The sequence below is a fragment of the Poecilia latipinna genome, unplaced genomic scaffold (assembly GCF_001443285.1).
Source record: "Poecilia latipinna isolate Pla-1442-1.1 unplaced genomic scaffold, P_latipinna-1.0 Scaffold364, whole genome shotgun sequence".
Lineage (NCBI taxonomy): Eukaryota > Metazoa > Chordata > Actinopteri > Cyprinodontiformes > Poeciliidae > Poecilia > Poecilia latipinna.
In genome coordinates this window covers 101,402-123,044 of record NW_015112980.1, presented here as the reverse complement: position 1 = coordinate 123,044, position 21,643 = coordinate 101,402, and the positions used below count along the sequence as shown (strand labels likewise).

At 37.2% G+C, this 21,643-nt stretch overlaps 1 protein-coding gene across 6 annotated transcripts in view; it reads left to right on the top strand.

Annotated features, from left to right (window-relative positions):
- glra1 (glycine receptor, alpha 1) overlaps positions 1 to 21,643 on the top strand; it is a 125,449-nt gene that overhangs the window by 60,958 nt on the left and 42,848 nt on the right. For all 6 annotated transcript variants that reach the window (XM_015036299.1, XM_015036298.1, XM_015036304.1 and 3 more), the window contains 4 exons: positions 6,032 to 6,099; positions 13,557 to 13,780; positions 18,727 to 18,809; positions 19,794 to 19,931. In XM_015036299.1, coding sequence (XP_014891785.1) covers positions 6,032 to 6,099; positions 13,557 to 13,780; positions 18,727 to 18,809; positions 19,794 to 19,931 — 513 coding nt within the window. The remainder of the gene's footprint in view (positions 1 to 6,031; positions 6,100 to 13,556; positions 13,781 to 18,726; positions 18,810 to 19,793; positions 19,932 to 21,643) is intronic.

The window sequence follows — 21,643 nt, the reverse complement described above, 5'->3', positions numbered from 1 at the left end:
CATAACTTAGCAACATTAAATTAGCATGGCAGGTCTGTCAAGCTTCACTTTCCCCCAAATGCACAATTGGTGTGCGCTGAGCCTGGGATAATGACTCTCCACAAGAGTGGACGGATGAAATTCCATGAGAGATTGAGCTTTTTATCTAACGCACAGGGTTGGTATTTTTTAGGCTCGCAAAAGCTGATTTTAGCTGCCAGTGACATTTGTTATTCCCAGAAATTCAGGTGCTTCTTTGCTTATCTTAATTTTCTTTTATGAGTTTTTTGCAATCAAAGACCCACAATTTTAGGGGAGCAATTAAAAATGTTAATGGAGATTTAAATATAAAAATCCTATTAAATTATAAAGTTAAATATATAACATGCAAATGTAAAGATTTGTATCACATTTTCCATTCATTGCTTCAACTTATTTAATTGAATAACAGTGTGTTCATATGAGTCATTTTGTAAATGGTAAACAGATTAAGTTTATATTTATATATTTCTAGTTGTACTGAGTCATTACACTAGAATCATATTTATGAGGTGGTGTTTATAAAATCACAGTCAAAAATTAGCAGCAATAATTTGGGTTATTTAATGTGTCAAAAGAGGGAAAAAAGGGTGTTCTTTTCTCAGTTATATTTTCATCATGTTTTCCAATCATTTGTAAATTTTAAACTAAATATTTAATTTGAAAGCTAAATGTTTTCTTTACCAACTAAAGTATTTAACTCTGAGTCAGCTACGAAATTACTAAATATTTAGCTAACATGCATTTATAATGGTTTATTCTTTATTGTAATATTCAGTGTAGTACAATAAATGAGGAGAGAAAACCAGAGGTGACATAAAACGATTCAAAAGCTGGAGTTTATAAAGACCCAGCTTTTAATTTTGGTGGTTCACTTCCAGTTATCAGCAAGTACATTTTCGTTCCTTTCCCTCTGACCTATTTATTTGGCTTGTTAACTCAATATTTGGCTTCATATTAAATATTTCACTTGTTAACCAAATATTTAGTTTGAAGATAAATATTTAATTGGCTAACAATATTTAGCTGGTTAACTAAATATCTAGCTTCAAACTAAATATTTCACTATCGAACTAAAACATTACATACTATTTAAACGTATTTGCACAAATTATATGCTTTAAAATAGTGTTGGTTAAGTATAGAAGTGAAAACAATGTAAAAACTGTTTTTACACTGATGTATTCAGAAAATGAGTGTTCTGGTTTTTTTCACTCTAATATGAGGTTAATGAATTGTTTGACCCTGTACGAAAATGTAGGTTTCTTTTACGACACAAAAGCAATCTAAACAATTTACAATTTGCAGATTTACAAGGAAAGTTGTTGCAAATTACCGAGAAAGCACTGAGTTATGACAATATCAGACTTTTTTAGACCACAAATATTTTTATCCCACAAAAATGCATCAGACTCAGCGAGTAAGCTTTCTCTGCATTATCATTTGTGACAGATATGAAAAAACATAAACTTTATGTGCAAATCCAAGTGAATGAAATCTGTGTTTCATTCAAGCTGCAAGCCGGGCGTTATGTAATGAAGGATCATGGGAGCACAGGCGTGTTTGTGAGCTCATACACGCTGAGGCTAACATAAGAGCAGAGCTACAGAAGCCTGTGACTCACTGCCAGCCTGTCCTCCATGACAGTTAATGAGCTGTATCTGCTTTCTCTTTCTGTCTTTTTCTGCTGCATCCCATCTTCTGTTTTATTGAAAAAGCTATAAAACAGAGTGAATCTCTCTCCTTCTGCCCTTTACTTGATGGGTATTAAATGAACTGTTGTGGCAGAAAATAAGAAGGTGGGTTTTAAGCTTCCCCCCATCTCTTGTAGTTTTTTTTTTTTTTTTTTGCATCATCCACTTCAAGAAATGTCAAGGAAAGACAAATTATGACATCACTCTGCTCACCTCCCTCTCTCCACACAGTGAGAGGACCTTGATGGAGGGATTTTGAACAAAGCCAGGGTGCGAGGGACTTGAGTTAGGCCTGCAGAGCCCTTCTGAGAGAAAACACTCTGATAATGTAACACCAGGTGGTTTTATGGATAAATCCTCAGACATATCAGAGCGTGTACTCTCCAGGTTTGTGCAGGCTTCATACATCAGACAGATACAGTCAAGTGCCTCAGCAGGGGATGCTATTTACCTGAAGTCCATTTGTCTTGAAGTGTGTTTACTCCCAGCCTGTTTCTCCTTTCAGTCGGTCGAACTTGTAGGATGTTTGAAATCTCATCGGAGGGCAAAGGGTTGATTTTCTGTCAGAAACAAAGTTTGTATAAACTGCAGCCCACAGTTGATATTGTTGTAATTTTGGATTTGTGGAAAAAGAAGTAGAAAAAAAAATGTACAAAAATGCAATGCAAAGATGCATTTACTCTTCAAATTAAATTAGTTCACAGTCAATTTCAAGCCAAACGTTTTCTGTTCTTAATGCTTGAGTCAGTTTCAAAATATCTTTTTTGTGTAACCACATTTACTTAATAATAACTGCAGTTTCAAACAAATTCTTTACAGATGTAATTTTGAGGCAATTCAAAAAATAAGTGCAATTCAAGTCTATAGTTCATTTTGAATTCGGTTTCTTCCTAATACATAAAGAGCAGTTTAAGATAATTCAATAAACAATAGTCATTTTGCTCATATCTTCTACCTTCTTACTTTAAATACATTCAGTCAGATTTGTGTTGTGTAAACATTTTGCTCAACAAGTTTCTGTTGCACAACTTGAAACGAACTCTGTGAATTTCATGTCATCTTGTTTCAATTCATCTGTGTAACTTTACCATCATACCGTCTCACTATCCTGTAAGTAATATCTGCTTTCTAATTGGATGCTGTACATATAACTCACATGAAGAGTGACTGCCTCAGGCAAACTTTAATGATTTATTTCCTCTTTTAACCGTACTTCTACAACCTACTCCATGCCTGAGCCACGGTTGTGTTTCTGTCTGTGTATCTGTGTGTGTGTGTGTGTGTGTGTCTATGAATGACTCTGACATGATATTTCTCCTCCTTGGCCTCGAGCGTTCGTCTGACTGTGACAGGAAGAGTAATTGGCCATCAAAATAATCCAGACCCCTTCCTTCATTCGCAGCCAGCCCCCGGCAAGTGGAATTAGACATCGCGTTGAGTCAGGGACGTTAAACACAAACTCTGTGTCCATGTTTTGTAAGTGTGTGTGTGGCTGTGTGTTTGCAGGAGGCATAGTCTGACCTTAAGTTACATCATCATGTATCAGAGGTTGACAGTGATGCAGCCTGTTCACTCATTAAACATTTAATTTTGTCATGCAAAGCCACATTTTTACCTCACAAGGTATAAAATAAATATAAAGCACATCAATGTGAAGACAAGCTGGCAAAGTTGTTTCTCTCCTTGCTATTCACAACCTTATATCAGCTGAATAGACTGTTATACATAACTTTTGATTTAAAAACTACTCATCAATAGATTAAAAAATCTTCTTGTAAGAGAATGGTGCATGGTCAGGATTTTATCCACATTTAGTCTGGTTATATGCAAACAATTTAGGTCATATTGCCAGTTGAAGCAAAGTCATTTTTCAGACATGCCGACATGTTATAGAGTAAAACCCAAAGACTTCTGAAACAATGTAACCATATCACATAGATGCAGAGGTATACTTCTCAGCAGCCTGAGATGCTGCCTTGTGCTAAAGCACACACAGCAACAATGTAGCTCCTCTTCGACCAGATGGCAGCTGGAATTGTTTTTGTCAGCTCCAAGAAAGCAAATCAGCATTTTTAAGGAAAAAAATTAACACAGCTTTAATGGCACCAAATTATCAGTGTTTAAAACTACAGGAACCACTAAAGCAATCTGGAAAACTCTTTGAAACAGATGTGCACATTAGAACTGCAGTTGCAAGCTGTGACCATTTGTTAAATCTGATTTCTGTGTATTCCTTCACTTTGAAAGTAACTAACTGCAACAGACTGCCTTATTTTAGATTTTTGCATGGATGAATTTACACATTTACAGTCATGTTGAGTGTATTTGCATCTTATTTTGTTGTCTTTTCTACAGTTAGTAGGGAAGCTCGCTGTCAGTCCAGTGCCTATGGATTAGGAAGTAGAAAGAAATGGCACAGAATACAAGAGTAGAGAGACATTCAAGTCCCATTTAGGGAAAAGAGAAGAAAATTGTGGCTGTTAATGGTACAAATTAAACATTCTACCCTTAAAAAAGAAAAAACAAACCTTTGTAGATTTATTTCTAAATTTTAATTATTCAATAACCCAGCGCTCTATGCCATGTTTGTTTTGTTGATTGCTGACAGAAAGCCTGGAATCAAACACATTTGGTAAGAGACAGAGAATGGATTATAACCCTGATGGTTGAAAACCGAAGTCTGGTTCTTTATATCGTGTTCGCTGATAACAACAGTAAAGTTTGTGCAGTGGACATCAGTATTCACAGCGGTTGAGGACCACAATCACCCGTGAATAGCTAAAAGAAATGTTAGCTATCTCTAAAAACACTTATAATTCCCTTTAAGAAAATGGATATATGAAATCTGCCATATGAAAATCTGTTTGTTAATTGCTTTCATCTTTAAAACGATGAGTGATCAGTTTTGCTACCTTAAACTTGGTATTAAAACTGAACAGTAATATTTCTTTTGAGTCAACCTCCATGTTCCTCTCTGCAGCTCTGGTCAACCAGGTAATCCTGTTTTTGTTTGTTCAACTTGGAAATCCAATGATTCAGTGAAGTGTGTTGTTTTTCTGCTCACCGTCGCTGTAACTCACTCATCTGTAAACTACCTTCAGAGCCTCATTTGATCCCTGAGAGAAGAAAGTAACTGAACTAGTTTTGAACCAACACTATATTTGAACAATTGTAGTTTCGTATTTTGTTTGAAATTTATTTTGTCGCCATTAGTTTCCCTATTTGTTCTGAAGTGTTTTACAAGTCACCCGGCTCTCAGCGGGCAAATGCTTTGACGTTGTCAGGTTTGTTTGTAGGATTTTACTTGTTCATTCAGCCATTATTTGAGTCTGTTCTTATAATGTCAGACAGCTACTTTAGCTTTGTTTACTTCCTGCAGCCTGTTGTCAACCGAACTCTGCTTTTATCAGTGATGCTGTCTCCGTTTATGATCACACATGAACATTTCTCTTAGAGACATCTTCACACCTCCACACCAGAAGCCAAACATGCACCGAAGAGAATAAAATCTGCTGTGCTTAAAAGAAATAAACCAAATGAAATGAATTAATAAAATACACATGTACACTTATAGGCCATTTTATTAGGTATACTTTACTACTATGTACCTCTATTTGCATTTCAGAAAGGTCTCAGAACTATTCCTCTGCTTGCATGCATTCAGTACTGCAGCAACAGAGGTTATTTATGCAAATAATTTAGCAAGGTAACAAATGTGTGGGATTTTTTTTTAAAGTTTGGGAAATATTGCAATCAACTTTTCTAAAACTTTTCTAATCAATTGAAACTGATTAATTGAATTATGTTTATTTGTTTGAAGACATACTCAGCAAAATGTTACATATTCTTGCTTTACGACCTTGAAGAAATGTGTTGCTTTTTCTGTTTTGAGTCGAACTTCAATCTTCACTTACTTCTAACCTCTTGTTTAGTTTTGGTACATTTTTTGAGGCGCTGTGCTTCACTTTAAAACAATCAAATGTTTCATGACTGAGTCATTATTTAGGTATTTTTCCTTGAACTTTTTCAGATTTTAAAGCCTTTTCTAAAATTGTTACAAATCAACTCAGGACTTTTAGTACATTAAAATGTGGGAGAAGAATGAACAGTGGCCCTGTGCTGAACTGAACCTCCTGGTTTTCTTATGATCATCAGTCTAAATGATACCTAATAAAGACCAAAGCAAAGCCGTCTTAATGGCTTCTTCAATGTTTATTCTCCAAATGAACATTTGTGTCGATAAAAATAGTCAACCAATACATATAAACCTGCATCTAATCTCACTTCTTATTTTCTTCTTCACTCTGTCATTTCTGCAGGTCCCCCTGTCAACGTAACCTGCAACATTTTTATCAACAGTTTTGGCTCCATTGCTGAAACAACAATGGTAAGCTTATTTATTATGACTTCCACTTAGCAGCACAGCCTTAAAGCAAAGAGTTTCAAACTTGTCACTGGTGTCTGTGTGTGGATTTGGATGCTTAGGCCCGTAATGGAGACAGTCACATCTTACCAGAGCCTCATCTCAGCTCTGGTAATTTTCACTTGAAAAATGAAGTTAATTAAAATGAAGGCTGTGTTGATATTCAATGCATCCGAAGTTGCATTTTTACAACATTTTGAAAAATTAAAAGCCTTCTGACCTCTCGGTGTTTGGATGTTTCCCCGCCTCACTGGGCCCACATTTCATTTCATTTGAACGAGCGCATCACTGCCGCCACCATTAGCATAACAACACAGCGACTGCAGAGCTGGCGTGTCTTTTTACAAGCAATGAAGGGAAAATTTACACCAGTTCATTACACAGGAAATCCATTAGTATAAATATAACAGAAGCATCAACGTTCACTGAGCAACAAGGCTCAGAGCAGATATGCTGTGTGTTGGTTTGCAAAAACAAGCCACTGTCACCCGCCTGAACCCTGAGAAATTTCTACATTTTTCCGATGAAAGCAGTAAATCTTTCAGCTGAATAAACCCTGTGCAGGGATTCTGAGGTCGTGACAACTACTTCTTCGTGCACATACATGTTTGGGTTCTAGCTCTGTCAGGTTGGATTAACAATGTGCAAATGCACAGAAATATTCAAAGAATCTCTTTAAAATTTAATTCAATTTAATTTAGCTTATGCACAAAGTGCCAAACTGCAACAGATGTCATCTCAAGGCTCTATGCAGACAAGGCCCATTCCTATGCAGGTATGTTTAATGTAATAGTGTAAATATTGAGTTAGGTTCATAACAGTCTGCATTCAAATGGTCACATATTCATAAAACACGACTCTTCTTGACAGTTGGTTTGACAATAAGATTAGGAATTACAAAGGCTTTTGTCATTTTCTCTCCTGTCATTAACAAAGTCCTCATGCCTTTTGCTGATCTTGGTCAAAAAGATGAATACGAGGCAGGTGCAACAAAGGTAAAAAAGTAAGTTAAATAAGTGTCTAGAAATATTGTTGTACAGCAGAGTTTTATTGCATATCACATGGAATAGTATGTGTAAATACTATTATATATTGCATTTGAGTAGTCACTTGATTTTGCTAGAAAACCTGGAGCAACAGAGATGAAGGGTGGCACAAACGAAAGGACGATGTGAAAAAATGCTTTTGATACAGAGATCAGTAGCACTTTTACCAGGTGTCCTTTTCAGTGTACCTTCAGATCTTTTCTCAGACTGAAAGTTAGCAGGCATCTTTAAAGAATGAGGTTAAAAATCTATAAACGGCTTTTAAACACTGAAATTATTTATAGTCATAATTCTACATCACAAGCAACAATTGTAATCTGAGTCTACTGTTCAGTTTGAAGAAATAACTGAGTGATAATATCTGATACCTGTCCATGTGTAAGTAATTTGCTTGTTAGTTCTTCTGACTGGCTGTCAACCACTGACCCACTGGGAACGCAGCCTCTTTCCCTTATCACCTGTTCAGAAAACACTTTTTGTGAGTTGAATTGCTTAAATACCCATCCTTGAATTTCTGTGTTTTAGAAAATTTTAAATATATCAGAGCCCTAAACACATAAAAGGTAAAGAGAGACAAGAAGATATGACACATGTACCGTAGCTCATTAGTCTCGGCAAATAGTTAAGCAGATAAAAACATCCAAAGCAAACTGAAGACTGGCTTTTAAAATGATAACATATCACCTTTGATCATCTTTCTAAATTCCCACGCTAAACCTGAGTTTGGCCTGACGCTGAAGGCCAGTTTAAGTATAAACTGCTGCGTAAAACCTGTCCTCTTAACGTTGGTCCTCTCAGAGATAAAGGACACACACACGGCGGTGCTGCCGGTGAAGAACAGTGATCGATGGATTCAGTAGAATGGCGCAGTGCTTGTTGAAGTACCGACGCAACACGGCTTCGTTTCTGCTTCAGCACTCCCACTGCTTCTTCACTCTGCCTCATCCTTCTTCATCCACCTCTTCTGCTTCTCTCATTTCTCTGCTTTCTTCTCCCCATTCAAACGTCATGTGTGTGTTACGTCTCTTTATGTGAAGAACTTCAAACATCCCTGTGTGTTTAATTTACCAAAATAAAAAAAAATTAAAAAAAACTCGGACATAGTAAAACAAAAAATGATGAAAATGNTGAAGCAAAATTGAATGCAAAGCTCATATTAAACCAATAATTGTTTGAATTAATCAAAAATGTGATTTTTAGGACTAATTTACTGTGGCATTAAAAATAAGACGTGTTTGAAGTCCAAACTTTAAAATACATTTAGCATAACCATAATGTTAAAGCTATTACTGAGCAAATATTTTAAAATGCCATCCACCTTCTAAAAAGAAAGTAACTTTCCACCACATTTTATTAAAAATCAGCCTTATATTATTTACAAATATAACATTTTAACATGGAATAAAACATATAACTGTTCCAAGGAACTATGTGGAAATAAATATGTTTTTATTTGTTACTTATATCTATATTTCCATATATAAATCTTTACAGATTTTTATTTGATATTATTAATTGATAAAAAAAATAAAACAAAAAATGTAATTAAATGTATTCAAACGATCATAAAATGTTAAGCCCAAAATTGAAATTGAGCTATACTATGTTTTCTTTTCTTGTATGTCTGCAAAAACAAGAACATTTTATACGTTTTTTTTAGAGAATATAAAAAAAATATCTTAACATGAAAAACACCTTAAGCTGCAAATAATCTACAAACTATAAGTCATACAATTATATTAATTAAATCATGAACTTGGATGATGGTAACTATGTTGTCACCAACATTAAACCTAAACTGATGATTTCATTAAGAGATTATTACCTTCAGGTCAGTCTAGGTTAACTGTGCCAGTGTTTACTGAATGATCAGGCTTCTCATTTACTAAAATCCCATAACGATCCAGAGAAAAGTTTGCTCTCCGGATTCCTCTGTAAATTTACTTGACATCCTGCTGTGCTGCCGGCAAACTGTGGCTCCATCTGAGGCCAAACAGGAAAAAAAAAAGGCATATTTTTGCCTCGCTGTCGTAGCCGAGCAGATGTGCTACCATAATGTGCGAAGCTCCATATCCTCCTCCTCCTACCTGAGCAGACTCCAGGAAGCCGGCAGGATGTTATGACAGGCGTGGAATTAGAATATGGCTGCAGATTTTTCTGCAGTTGTTGTTGTTGTCAAAGGAAGCACACGGAAAAGAAGAAGAGGAGGATTGTAGTCCTTCATGCGTGGTTTACTGCCTGAGTTTAATGCATGCTGAAATGAGTTTGGTATTGTGTAAGTACAGCAATTCCTCTGCTAATGGCTCTGCCGCAGCATTCCAATGGGGGATAATTTTACTATGTATTTTAACAGTCCAGTGGCCTTATGTCACATCCTTAGATGGACGGGTTTAATACAGATCTGCTTCAGTGTCAATAACATTTTTAATAACCCGATTACTCAAATGAGTCATCAGCTCTGTCGAAAGCCAGACTCCAGAATGAAATCAACCATTTTTCACTAATATTACTTTCCTCTCATTAGAATGGCAAATTACTTTTTGCTCATTTGAATTTTGGAGTGGAGCGCCATTCGTTTCCTGACTTCTGGCCAGCGTGTTTACTGTTCATCCATCTGCGGCCTCTGATCAATGAGGCTCCATACAGAGCAGAACATGTGCAATGTGTTCGGGTGAGAATAGAGATTTCATTGTATGGAAAAGCACAGCAGTATTCTTTTCCAGCATAGACTTGATACAGTTATGTTCTGAAAAATAATGCAGGTCGGATCTACAAATTTAGTCACTTAGTCACTGATGCTGCAAAAGCTGTTCTTTCAAGCTAGTTCTGTGTATTTCAATGTACTAAGATATTTGCACTAGAAACTCGACAAAAATACTTAGTAGGATTCTGTGATTTATCGTATCTGCTATGACTTCCCTTCTCCTTTTTGTTGATCGAACACATACAGTGACATTCCAATAAAACAAATAAAATTTTGTGGTTGTAGCATAAAATGTGAAAAAGTTCAAGACCTCTGAATTCTGTAGCAAGGTTCTGTGTTTCTCTAGTTTCTTTGAAGACTAAGAATATTTTTTTCATTGTTTTGAGTGACTCTATTGCAGCCGTTTCTTCTTAGATTTTTTTTCCTGAGCTGAAATCAAACTGCAGGCATCTTAGCGACTGATGACGCTGGAATAAGCCCACAGCTCTCCTTCGCTCTTCCCTCCATCAGCACACACTCCTCATCTCTGCAGCGTCTTAGGTTATTTGTCACTTTCTCAAGCAGAAAAAAAGGTGACTCATTCAGAAAAGGTCAAGCTCATTTGTTTCATGTGAGATATTTGGTGTAATAAACAGTGATAAACAGAGAAGGAGCCTGGCCGAGGCTGTTGCGGCGCACACATGTTCAGCTCAGCGGCTGATTGCTTCTTGAAATGCCACCTGCTGGGGCTGCTGGCGTGGCCGTACCTAGTCGCTGCGATGGCTTTTTTCTGCTACGCCACACAGCTTAATGACAGCCCGAGCAGCCAGGCTCCATATTCCTAGAATAATTGACAATTAGAGAGATCGAGGGGCAAACTGAATGCCAATTCCACACAGAAGAGACCTGGACTCTTATTGTGAAACAGAGAATGAAGAATGGAGGGTTATACAATAAAGCTCTGAGGGAACTGCAGTTAATATGCTATAGCTGGATCGACTGGCCTGCACACATACAAAACAAAGAGACAAAGAAAGGAAATAAAATACAAACTAAAAACCTTTACCGTATGTCTTCTGAGGCAGCAGCCGAAGTGATCTCATAAAGGATAAAGAGGTGCTTTACTGCAGACATTATAAACGTCCAATCCTATTCCAGCTCTGGCTCTAAGCCCCCAAACAAATCTTTAATCGAATGTTGGAGTAATAAAAAATAACATGAAGTAACAGCTGGTGCATTGATCAAAGGCCTAATGCTGTTAAAACTTCTGCATGCAGGAAAATGTAAAAATCGATCCATTCAGAGGGGGAAGTCAAACATTTCTCACCCTCCACCACAGATCCTCTGGGTGATCCAGAGGCATTTCCAGAACAGAGCCGCTTGTTTGTCCTGGGATTCTCCAGAATAAACGTCTCTGCCACTTCACAGTGTGGAGCTCTAAATAGTTTAATGTCATCTAGATCCTTGTAATCGAGGAAACTGGAACAAATGCATCTGAATTTGCAAAAAGCTAACCATGACAAAGTGGCTAAAGGTACTCCTTTGATGCATTGTGGTCATTACATAGTGGACCATCCTAAGTTATTTGACTCCACTGGGCCACTCGGCGTACTGCCACCTAAAGGATGGGGGGAGCAAGTTCAACTCAAAATTCTGAGCATTTCAAGATCATCTTGACAGAGTTTTTATAGTTTAATGTCCTCAAAAATTATCTGTGACATCAGCTATAAACTAAGCAATACTCTAAGTGTTATAATGTTGAAACACTTCTTTAATGTTGGTAATAAAGTAAAATTAAAATGGACATCATGCAGCCTATGCTACTTTTCTTGAACATACTTCAATAAAGGCAAATGTTTCTGATGTAAAATATATTTATTAGACTAATTTGCAAGCTTTTCTGTTAAAACATTTTTGCAGTTTCTTTATTTATAGATCTGAAGTGCAGCAAATGTTATAGGATACTGGCAGCTAATTGTAAAATTAGTACACATAGCTTGAGTAAAAACCTTATTGTTTCCTCATTGTGATATTTTAAACTGATCTTCATCAATTTTTAAGTTCTTTCAGACTTTTTCTTTGGTTTCTGGCTGCTTCCTGCTAATTTTCAGTTCAGAACCTTCATCATCTGCTGACCAAAAGCCCTTTGTAAGATTACAGAAAGTTCAGTCTGATTGGAACAAAAGTGTACAAAGTTTTTGCACAACATAAAAAAAAAAAAAAATGTGTGCAAGCTGAAATAGCCGGAGGTGCTTTCATCCATAATTTCTAACTTTTAAAGTCGACTCCTCCAGTAACACAAACATGTATCATCTAAAACTTTGCTTGACATATATCGTCCTACCATAGAAGAAACCAGCCTCTTTTTCTGATTCATCTAACCCTCGACGTGTTGTCACAGTCTATCTCCTCGTCTGTGTTTGGAAGACTAAAGAAGCAGCAGCTCTGTGACCTTCAACTGCCAGGACTCACATCCATCTGCTTGTCTGCTGTGTATGCCTCTATTTCTGTCAGCCGCCTTATTTTTGGTTCAGCCTCCCATAACTGCTTTCCAACCAAAGCAGAGATGCACAACTTCTGCAGGATTTCATTTCTTGTTTCGTCAATTAAGATCAAGGAGCAATCAGAAGGGAAAGAAGCTTACAAAATGGCCATGTGATGACGTATTTCATTGGGAAACTATTCCTGTTGCAGCCCAAAGTGATACACCTCTGTGATCAGTGAAATATCAAACATATATGGATGAACACCCATGAGTGCCTTTTCATCCAGGCGTGAAATCCTGCCCATCACTCTGTCGCTCCAACGTTTGGTTTCTGTCAATGCCGTATTCCATGTGGAGCTGTGGCATCTTGAGTCAGCAGTGCAATGACCTATGAGAAACTGTTTTCCCCTCCTTTTCCCTCGTCGTCTCCTGTTCTGGTTTTATAGAGAACATCTCCCTGTGGACGCATTTACAACCTTCTTTTCAAGGGTGTACGCTTTGTAACTTTTGGCATAATTAAATTTTTCTGCCAAATCAATGTCTTCTGAGAATGCTGCTCTTGTAGCAGAGGGGAGGATATCATGTCGTGTTGTTCACATTTTGTCTTTCTTTCATCTGATATTTTTCTTGCATCCTTGCAGATATTGTTTTCTAGATCCTTCTTTTAAATGCAGCAACTTCACAAATAGCATAACAAGAGAAATCACCACATTCTTCCAAAGATATTTCCAACTATGCTTTAGATGTGAATAAGTTACTAAAAGTAGCTTTGCTAAGAAATACTTTATGCAAATGATGAATGAAATTACATTTTATGTAAACTGAAAAACAGAACATTTGACAGAATAGCCGTTTTTCCAGTTTAAGATAAACAACACAAACCAGAGCTCAGACTAAACTCAAGGTGGAAGGATCAACGTTTTAGGATTAGAACCATTATCAGAGCAAAGTGGATAATCTTGTAGCCCTACAGCAAAAACATACTGCTTTCAGATCTAATTTGCACATTCTTCATGTTTTGCTGCCAGTTTTGTCAGGAAACTCCAGTCCTTCAAGATCCACAAACATGAGCAGTTATTTTAAATTGTCCTTGGGTGTGGATGTCACATCGGTTTTTCATAAATTACAGCTTTTCTTACCCATAAACCATTTTTTCCTCCCTCTCTTTAACCATTTGACATCCATCATATTTTCCTTCTGCTTGCAGGACTACAGAGTGAACATTTTCCTGCGGCAGCAGTGGAACGACCCCAGGCTGGCTTACAGCGAGTATCCCGACGACTCGCTGGATCTCGACCCCTCCATGTTGGACTCCATCTGGAAACCTGACTTGTTCTTCGCCAACGAGAAGGGGGCCAACTTTCACGAGGTCACTACAGACAACAAGCTCCTACGCATCTCTAAAAACGGCAACGTGCTCTACAGCATACGGTCAGTGGAGGACGTGCCTGGTGCTTCAGACGTTAAATCCCATCCTTTTATGTATGTCATGGCTTTTTATTGGGATTCTAACCCTGCCGAGCGAGTGAAGACCATGCAAGACATGACTGTTCACCTGTTCCCAGTGGAGCAAAGAACGTGACTGTAATGGTACAGATTTTTCACAGTTTGCTATTATTCTTATCTGCTACGACATGCTGGGTGGAAGAACCAGGAGCCACTGGAAAAAAATAAAACAAAGCTGGTCTGGTAGGAAAACCGAACCATTACTGAGGTATAAAAATGCACACCGCCCAGGACCTAGGAGGCGCTATTGTGAAGGACAATGTGTTTTTGTGAATAACTCCTAGACCATAAGGTCGTCGGTCAAAAACTTTACATCAGCTTAATTGCTGTATGATTCTGGATCACATGGCTTAGGCCACACTCTGAATTCTGTGGTATATCATGTCAAAAACACAACCTACTTTAGATTATTCCTCATACATTATAAACTGGATTAGTGTGAAACTTTATACATTACACCTGTTACAACACAGTATAGAACAACACAGTACAGAAAAAAATTACATATTTTTTGATAATTGAGCAATGATGGATCAGCAAACATCTTAACACTGACTACCACAAAAGTTAATTTTGGCAGTGATGTCATGCCTTAACGACAGCAAACGTGAAATTTAAAGAAGGTGCTTTTCATTCCCAACAATTTTATATATTCTTAACAAGGTGGTCCTTGAACAGCGAAGAAATAATAAAGAAAGTTTTAACATAAAGCAGCTATATGTGAATTTTAGCATTGTATTGAAATATTTAATAAGCTTTAATCTGATAGAAAAATGTTTCCCTCTTAAAAATGTTTCATTTCAGCATTTAGAGCAAAATTATAAAGTTTCTGCCACATTTCAATTTATTTGACCAAGACTGAAAAACTCCAAGCGTAACCAATAAAACTGAAGTTATGACTTGAGCAGATAGTTGTATATTTTCTGACAAAACAAGCTAATAAATACAGAAACCCACTGCTACATTGAATTGCACCCTGCCCTGTCCAAAACGGCGTACAAAGCTAGCAGCCCAATTCCATTCGTTGCATTTTTGGTTTCATATTCCTCCACGGGCTTGATTCTTCCATAATGCTCATCGCATTGTGGGACTGTTTTGTGCTGGCCGAGGACATTTTCAGTCTGTAATTATCTGCAGAACTTATAAATGAAATTATATCAGGTCATAAAAGGCATCAAGCTGCACTCCAGGACTTATGCGTTTCTCTACAGCAATATCTAATAGACTGCTGATGCTGAAATATTTCTCCATCATATTTCCAAGGTTATCTTGGTCTTATTTTTGTTTGTTCTTTTGCTCTTATTCATTATTTCAGAATCTCCGACAGTCAAACTGTAGCATGCATCTCACAGCTTAAACTACTCAAAATCAGGAGGCTGTTTTATGTTAACCTGAAATAAAAAATATTATTTTGGCATTTGTCACACACAGCGACCAGTTTTTGTTTATTTGATCAGTTATGATTCCTGTATGCACTACAACCCAGTTGCCATAGCAATATAACAGGATAATTGTGCATGCATTTGGGGTATTCTAGCTATATTTTGTGTTACAAATATCCCATTAAAAATGTAAAAGTCATAAAATCTGAAGTATGGGGACTCCTAATTTATAAATGCTGTTTTAAAAGCATTCTGCATCATCAGTGGTTCTTAAACATGGACTTCTGAAATATGTTTTAGATGCTAGGAATAAGAGTTACACACTTTGTTTTAAAATGAGTTCAGAAACAGGAAAACATCATAAAACACCTGAAGGTGTTTTTAATCTGAATTGGAAGCTTTGTTTATAAAATTAGTTCGTTGCTGTTTAGTTTTACCTTTTCTTTCCCTGTGTTTTTTTGGCTCCGAATGTTCAATTTTCTACTTTTCCTGCCAAAATCTGTTTTATTCCCATATCTGCTTGTTTTTTTACTGGATTGTAATTTTTAAAATTTAAATCCAGCAAATTTATCAGAAAGTTTAGAATGGTTATCATATTTCTAAAAATATATGATCAGATCTGTTGTTGTACTAGGAGGTTAAATTGGTTAAGGTTGTTTGGAAACTTCTGTTTTTTCTTTTTTTTTAAATGAACACGGAGCATTGAGGGAAACCAAGAAATCTAATTCTCTTGTGATAATTTAATCAGGAGTGATTGAAAAAACGTTTGATCCCCTGGCTGGGAGAGATGGTTTTACTGGAACTTTTTTCCTTATTTGGTTTCTTCCTCTCTCCTCGTTTTTCGTGAGGCTTCCTGTCTGAACCTCGAAGAGTTACAGCCTCCTTCAGCCAACAAACCTTTCAGCCTGTCGGTGTTTCCTCCGACTTGCTTTTACTGCAGCGGCTTGGGGCAGATGAAAAAGCGCAGCAGCAGCCGTGGTAATCTACTCAGTCCTGTTAGTATTCCAGCGGTGCCTCTGATCCGTTATCAACCTCGGCTTTCACCTTCGTGTCCAGCAGGAGCAACAGGAAGATTGGTCCTTTATAAATATCGTCAGAGCTCAGAGACATCTCGCGCTCCTCCTCGCCGCCTCTCATTTTTAAACTTGACATAGTCAGAATGAGCCTCTCTGTTGATCAGCTTCATCTCAGAGGTGACGAAGCAGCTAGGGATATTAAACCATCTCTGGGGGATGCAGCAGAATGGGGCTGATGTGAATGTTGTTTACTCTGTTTTTGATGTTTATCTCTCCACAGAAATCTGCTTTCTGTGATGAGATGAAAGTGAACCCTCTGAGATTGGATGACCAGGTTTAGATGCAGCCGCTGAGCTGATATGTTGTTCAATTTGTGCAAGTCGAGCTCTGTATCAAAAGCGAAAATTTATGATTGTTCAGGTGTATGACTTCTGAGATCAAATGGATTGTCTATTTTGGACTAAAACGCCTCCGAGTTTACCCAATATTTTCTCAAAAAGCAGACGGTAATGTAGGAAAGAAAACACCACTTCCTCTATCAGACCTGCTTTCCATCCTTAAACGCGGAAAACCAATCTGAGGCGTGCCGTGAAAATAAAGTAGCATAAATGTGCATTTTTCCTGACTGTCTGTCAGCTGTTTGCCTTCAGTTTGACTTGTGCAAAAATGTAATTTTTTCCCCATGACAAACCGACCTCTTCCAGAGAAAGCAGGAAGTTATTTTCCACGGTAAAAACCTGCTCAACCAGCCACCTCTCTTACTCCATCTGCTGACCTGTTAGGTGTTCTAACAGGTTGTGACCAATTAAAGTTAAAGTCTAAACACTGAGTTATTCTACTGTTTGTTTTGAAAATCCCATAACTCATTTACTTCACAAATGATGTGTATTTATGTAACTATAGATTATATTACTATTGATTAGAGGTGTACATTGTTAGTTTTATTAATTGTGCTTCTTTAACTGCAAACAAGGCCAACTTCTGCATAAAAACACGAATAAATCCATCTCAATACGTCTACTTTCCAACAGTTTTGATGGTAGCACTGAGAGGACCCACACAAGCAGAGATCCATCGCATTACCAGCAGTTGCAGACTAAAACAAGGACACATACTCCGTTGACTTTAGGCGTTTATGTGTTGTAATCAGCAGATAGGAAACCACTAAGGTGAACGTCTTTTGGAGAAAGTGGGACATCTGCGCTGGCTACATCATGTGAGCAAAGCATACTCAGCATCCTGTCATGGATTTGTAAGGATGTGCAGACGCGGCAGAGTTTATCTGGTACATCAGCCGGGCGGGATGGGAATGTTGTCGCAGCGGGTGTCCGGTCAGAGAGAAACAGAAGGACTAGAAAACGAGGCGTCAACTCAGCTTCTCCTAATTGTCATGATGGCTAAGTCTCTGCAGACACGAAAGTGGACCTGGAGTGTTTTTTTGTTTTGTTTTTTTTTCTCAGCTAAATTTTCTTTGGTGTTGAACAAAGTTCAAATTTGAGTTTAAAATGGATCAAGATGAGTTATTACATAATCTTCGAGTATAATTAAATAATAAAGAATGTTTGTTTTCAAGACTCTTTCCCCAATTATCAAGAATAATCTGATGTCCTTCTGTTAACTCACAAAAAATAAAGTGATTTTAGCATAAATTTTATATACCTATATTATATTTGATATATATTTGTTTTGTTTTACTTACCGGTACTTGTTACGGATTATCTTTTTTTAAAATCTTTTCCAAAACCTCATGTTCACATTATTGTCCAAAAGACTGAATTAATTTAATTTTTTTTAAAAAGTTTACTCTGTGGAAATTAAAAGGGTTACAACTTCCTATTGTACTGTTTCAATTTAAAGATTTCCCCAAGTTAATTTATGAATCCTAAAAATTAGATTAGGAAACAACCAGGTTGCTTTTGAAAACTTTAAAAATGACAAGTTACTTTTGGAGATTTTTCCACAACTTACATGTTTTTTTTCTGGGCTTTCTTTAAATATATAGTGTATTTCTATACAGTTAAGTGCTGTAAAAGTAACCTGTAAAACTAACAGAACTTAGGAGTTTTGGTCATGAAACTACATAAACCCAATATTTCACATCAGTGCAGGCCAGCAGTAGATTGTATGTTGCAACAAATATCCATAAGTCTATTTTTGTTGTTTTCACAGCTTGACATAATCCATTTTACTGAATGCAATTCATTTATTTACATACTTATGTATGTGTGGTATTATGTAAATCCACCAGCAATTATAATGTTCATTTTTCCACATTATTTCATTTCTATTAATCCCTCAAATTGTTTTTTAAACTAAGCTCTGTGTAATTGCTCCCAAAATATCTGCAAAAAAGAAACAATGACTTTTTGTCTTAAATTATTGTGCTGGTATTTTTCTGAAAGGATGAGGAAAGCAGCTAATTCTTCAGATAATTTGTCTCACTTAAGCTGTATGTGGTTGTTTCTGTGTGCAGAATAACTCTGGTCCTTGCCTGTCCGATGGATCTGAAGAACTTCCCCATGGACGTCCAGACCTGCATCATGCAGCTAGAGAGCTGTGAGTATTCACACCCAGCGAAGCAGACGGATCAGTCAATCAATCACTGGGATGACAGGTTGAGAGAAGTGGTGAAGATTTCTCTGCAGCCTCTCCCTTCTCCAAAAGGCTGAGGGAAATCAGAGAAAGGACAAAGAGAGGCTGTTAGTATATCTCTGAGAGCTCATTGAATGTACACTAATCAGCCACAACATGGAATCGGAGTCTGCAGCCAAAACCTCCCCCAGAGCCCTTTTCTCTCTGGGACACATCTAAAATACTTTTCCTGAAAGGTAGTCAAAAGGCTGCATAGCAGGAATGATCCAATTTGAGCAGAATTTTTGGTGTCTGGAAAATGAGGCGTTTCAAAAAACACCGGATTGTAAAGACAAAATGAACACACACTAATAACCCAAGCGGACATTTGGTCAGCTGCTGGAAACGACAAGTATTTGCTTGTTGACTTATCATTTAGCAACCACGTGTTACATTATTGTTGTTTGTGCAGGAGGCTCGATTTCTGCAATTGAAAAATGTACAGTTGTATAATTGAAAATTTTTGCAACGATTTTCACATGAGTGTAAACATTGAATTGGGAGGGCGTAACCAGCAGCCTATTTGAACTTAAAGTGAATAGAGGCTCTAAAACAGCTCAGTCTGAAAAGAGCTGAAAATAAGCAGAACTGAGCAGACTAACATCTCATTATCTAGGATGATTTCATGCAAAAAAAAAATGTACCCAACATAGTCATATCCTAACCTGTTCAAGGAAGGACAATATGTCACCTTTAAGCTCTTCTTCTTCAGACTGAGTCGGACACTTGGTAAAAACGTGTGAAGTGTCCTGTTGGTAGAAAACATGATTTCATTGTTTATATTGATTATGACTACAGGAGGTAAACCTCTGTGTGTCTCAACAAGGTGCAGAAACAACATCATCCTCCCCTTTCTAAGATAAAATACCAAATGGCACAGACATTCTGACCCACTGCTCTCTTCTCCAGTCGGCTACACTATGAATGACCTGATCTTCGAGTGGGACGAGAAGGGAGCCGTGCAGGTGGCCGACGGTCTGACGTTACCTCAGTTTATACTCAAAGAGGAGAAAGACCTGCGCTACTGCACCAAGCACTACAACACAGGTGAGTGGGCCACAAAACTACTGATGCTTCTGTTTCTCCATCCTCCTCTTTTCCTTTATGAAATACACAAATGTGTTGGAATTGATCTTTTTTATTTATTTGTTTATTTTATTGGAAATTAATGGAAAAAATGTCCATCCATCCATTTTCTTTACACCCTTGTCCCTTAGTGGGGTTGGGAGGGGTTCTGGTGCCCCTCTCCAGCTAATGTTGGAAAATAACTTACAAAATAAAAATGTAATGATGATATGGATTAAAAACGAATAAGCAAAGAGAAAGGAAAAATAACAAGACCAAAATTTTAAATTTTCTCAACAGAAAAGTGCAGTGAAATTCTGCAACAGAGACAAATAAAAGCGTATGGAGTCGGTGACGGTGACAGACTGGGGGCTGCCGCCACGCTCTGTTTCTCTCTCCATGAGAGATGGCTGAAAACCATCTGTCCTGTCCAGCCCACGACTCCGACACGCCGGAGAAAATCCAACAGATTCACAGATAAATATGTTTTAAAGCTGGCAGCCGAACAAAGACTGAGCAGAGAGCTCATTGGTCGGGCCTGATCAGGGATGAAGCTCAGAGGGGACAGTCATTGATTCACCTCCCATCACACTGAACTGTTTAATTTAATGCATTTTGAATATCCTGAAAAAAAAAAAAAAAGAAATGTACACACATCAGAAAACACACAAATAAATCTAAAAATGTACTTTTGAACATTTTGGTTTTCTAACAGCAGGCAGTACTGTAATGTTTCTGGGTCATTATTTATCCAGATTATATCCTTGGACTTTGCGTTTGTTTTGTTTGGAAAACACTCATAAATCCTTGAAAGATATTGAGAAAAGCTTTCTGAAATTCCAAGAATAAAAATATGAATAGACAATGGTTGATTTAAAACTTAAATTTCCATCTTGGATGCATTAGATGCAAACAGAACCACCTGTGGAGGCGCATCTTAATAGATTATAATAGGTAACTAATTTCTGTGATTCAGTTCTAAAAGTGAAACTAATTTATTATGCGATACAAATATTCCATTTAAATATTACTGTTAATTTTGATGGTAACAACCTACAGTCCATAAAAACAAAACTGAAGATCAATAAAAAGGAAAACGATTATTTTGTACCGTAATGTTATATTATGTTATACATTGATAGAGAAGCTTCACACTTGTCTCAATGACTCCCTCCAGCCCCTGTTTGAAAGAAGCTTGCTTGAAAAGTGAGTGGAAGGAAAAAGTGTGAGACTTGAGAGCATCATGAAGAAATCCCCATTGAAGAGACTCACAAGGTGTGACTGCAGTCAGAGCTTTTGAATTTTCTGTTTTCATTAGCTGTGAGACATAATCATCAAAGTTAACAGATATATACACATACTTTCTGTGTAAGGTAAGGTGAGGTAATTTGATTTACATAGCACATTTTCAGCAACAAGGCAATTCAAAGTGTAATAAATTGATTTGGATTATTTGTTGGGCTGCACCTGCAGGTTGTTTTAATGTCTCCTTCACAACATTAAGGTTACAAGTGTTTCTTTTTGTCCCCATAAAGGCAGTTTTATGCACAGCCACAAGGGTAAATAGAGAGCTTTCAGTTAATATTTTGTAGTGTTTTCCTTCAATACAACAGTGACTCGATAAAGTATATACAGAGTAGAGGGCAGAAAGAGCGAGCTCATTAGTAGAAGGTTGGTCGGTAGCACATTTATCA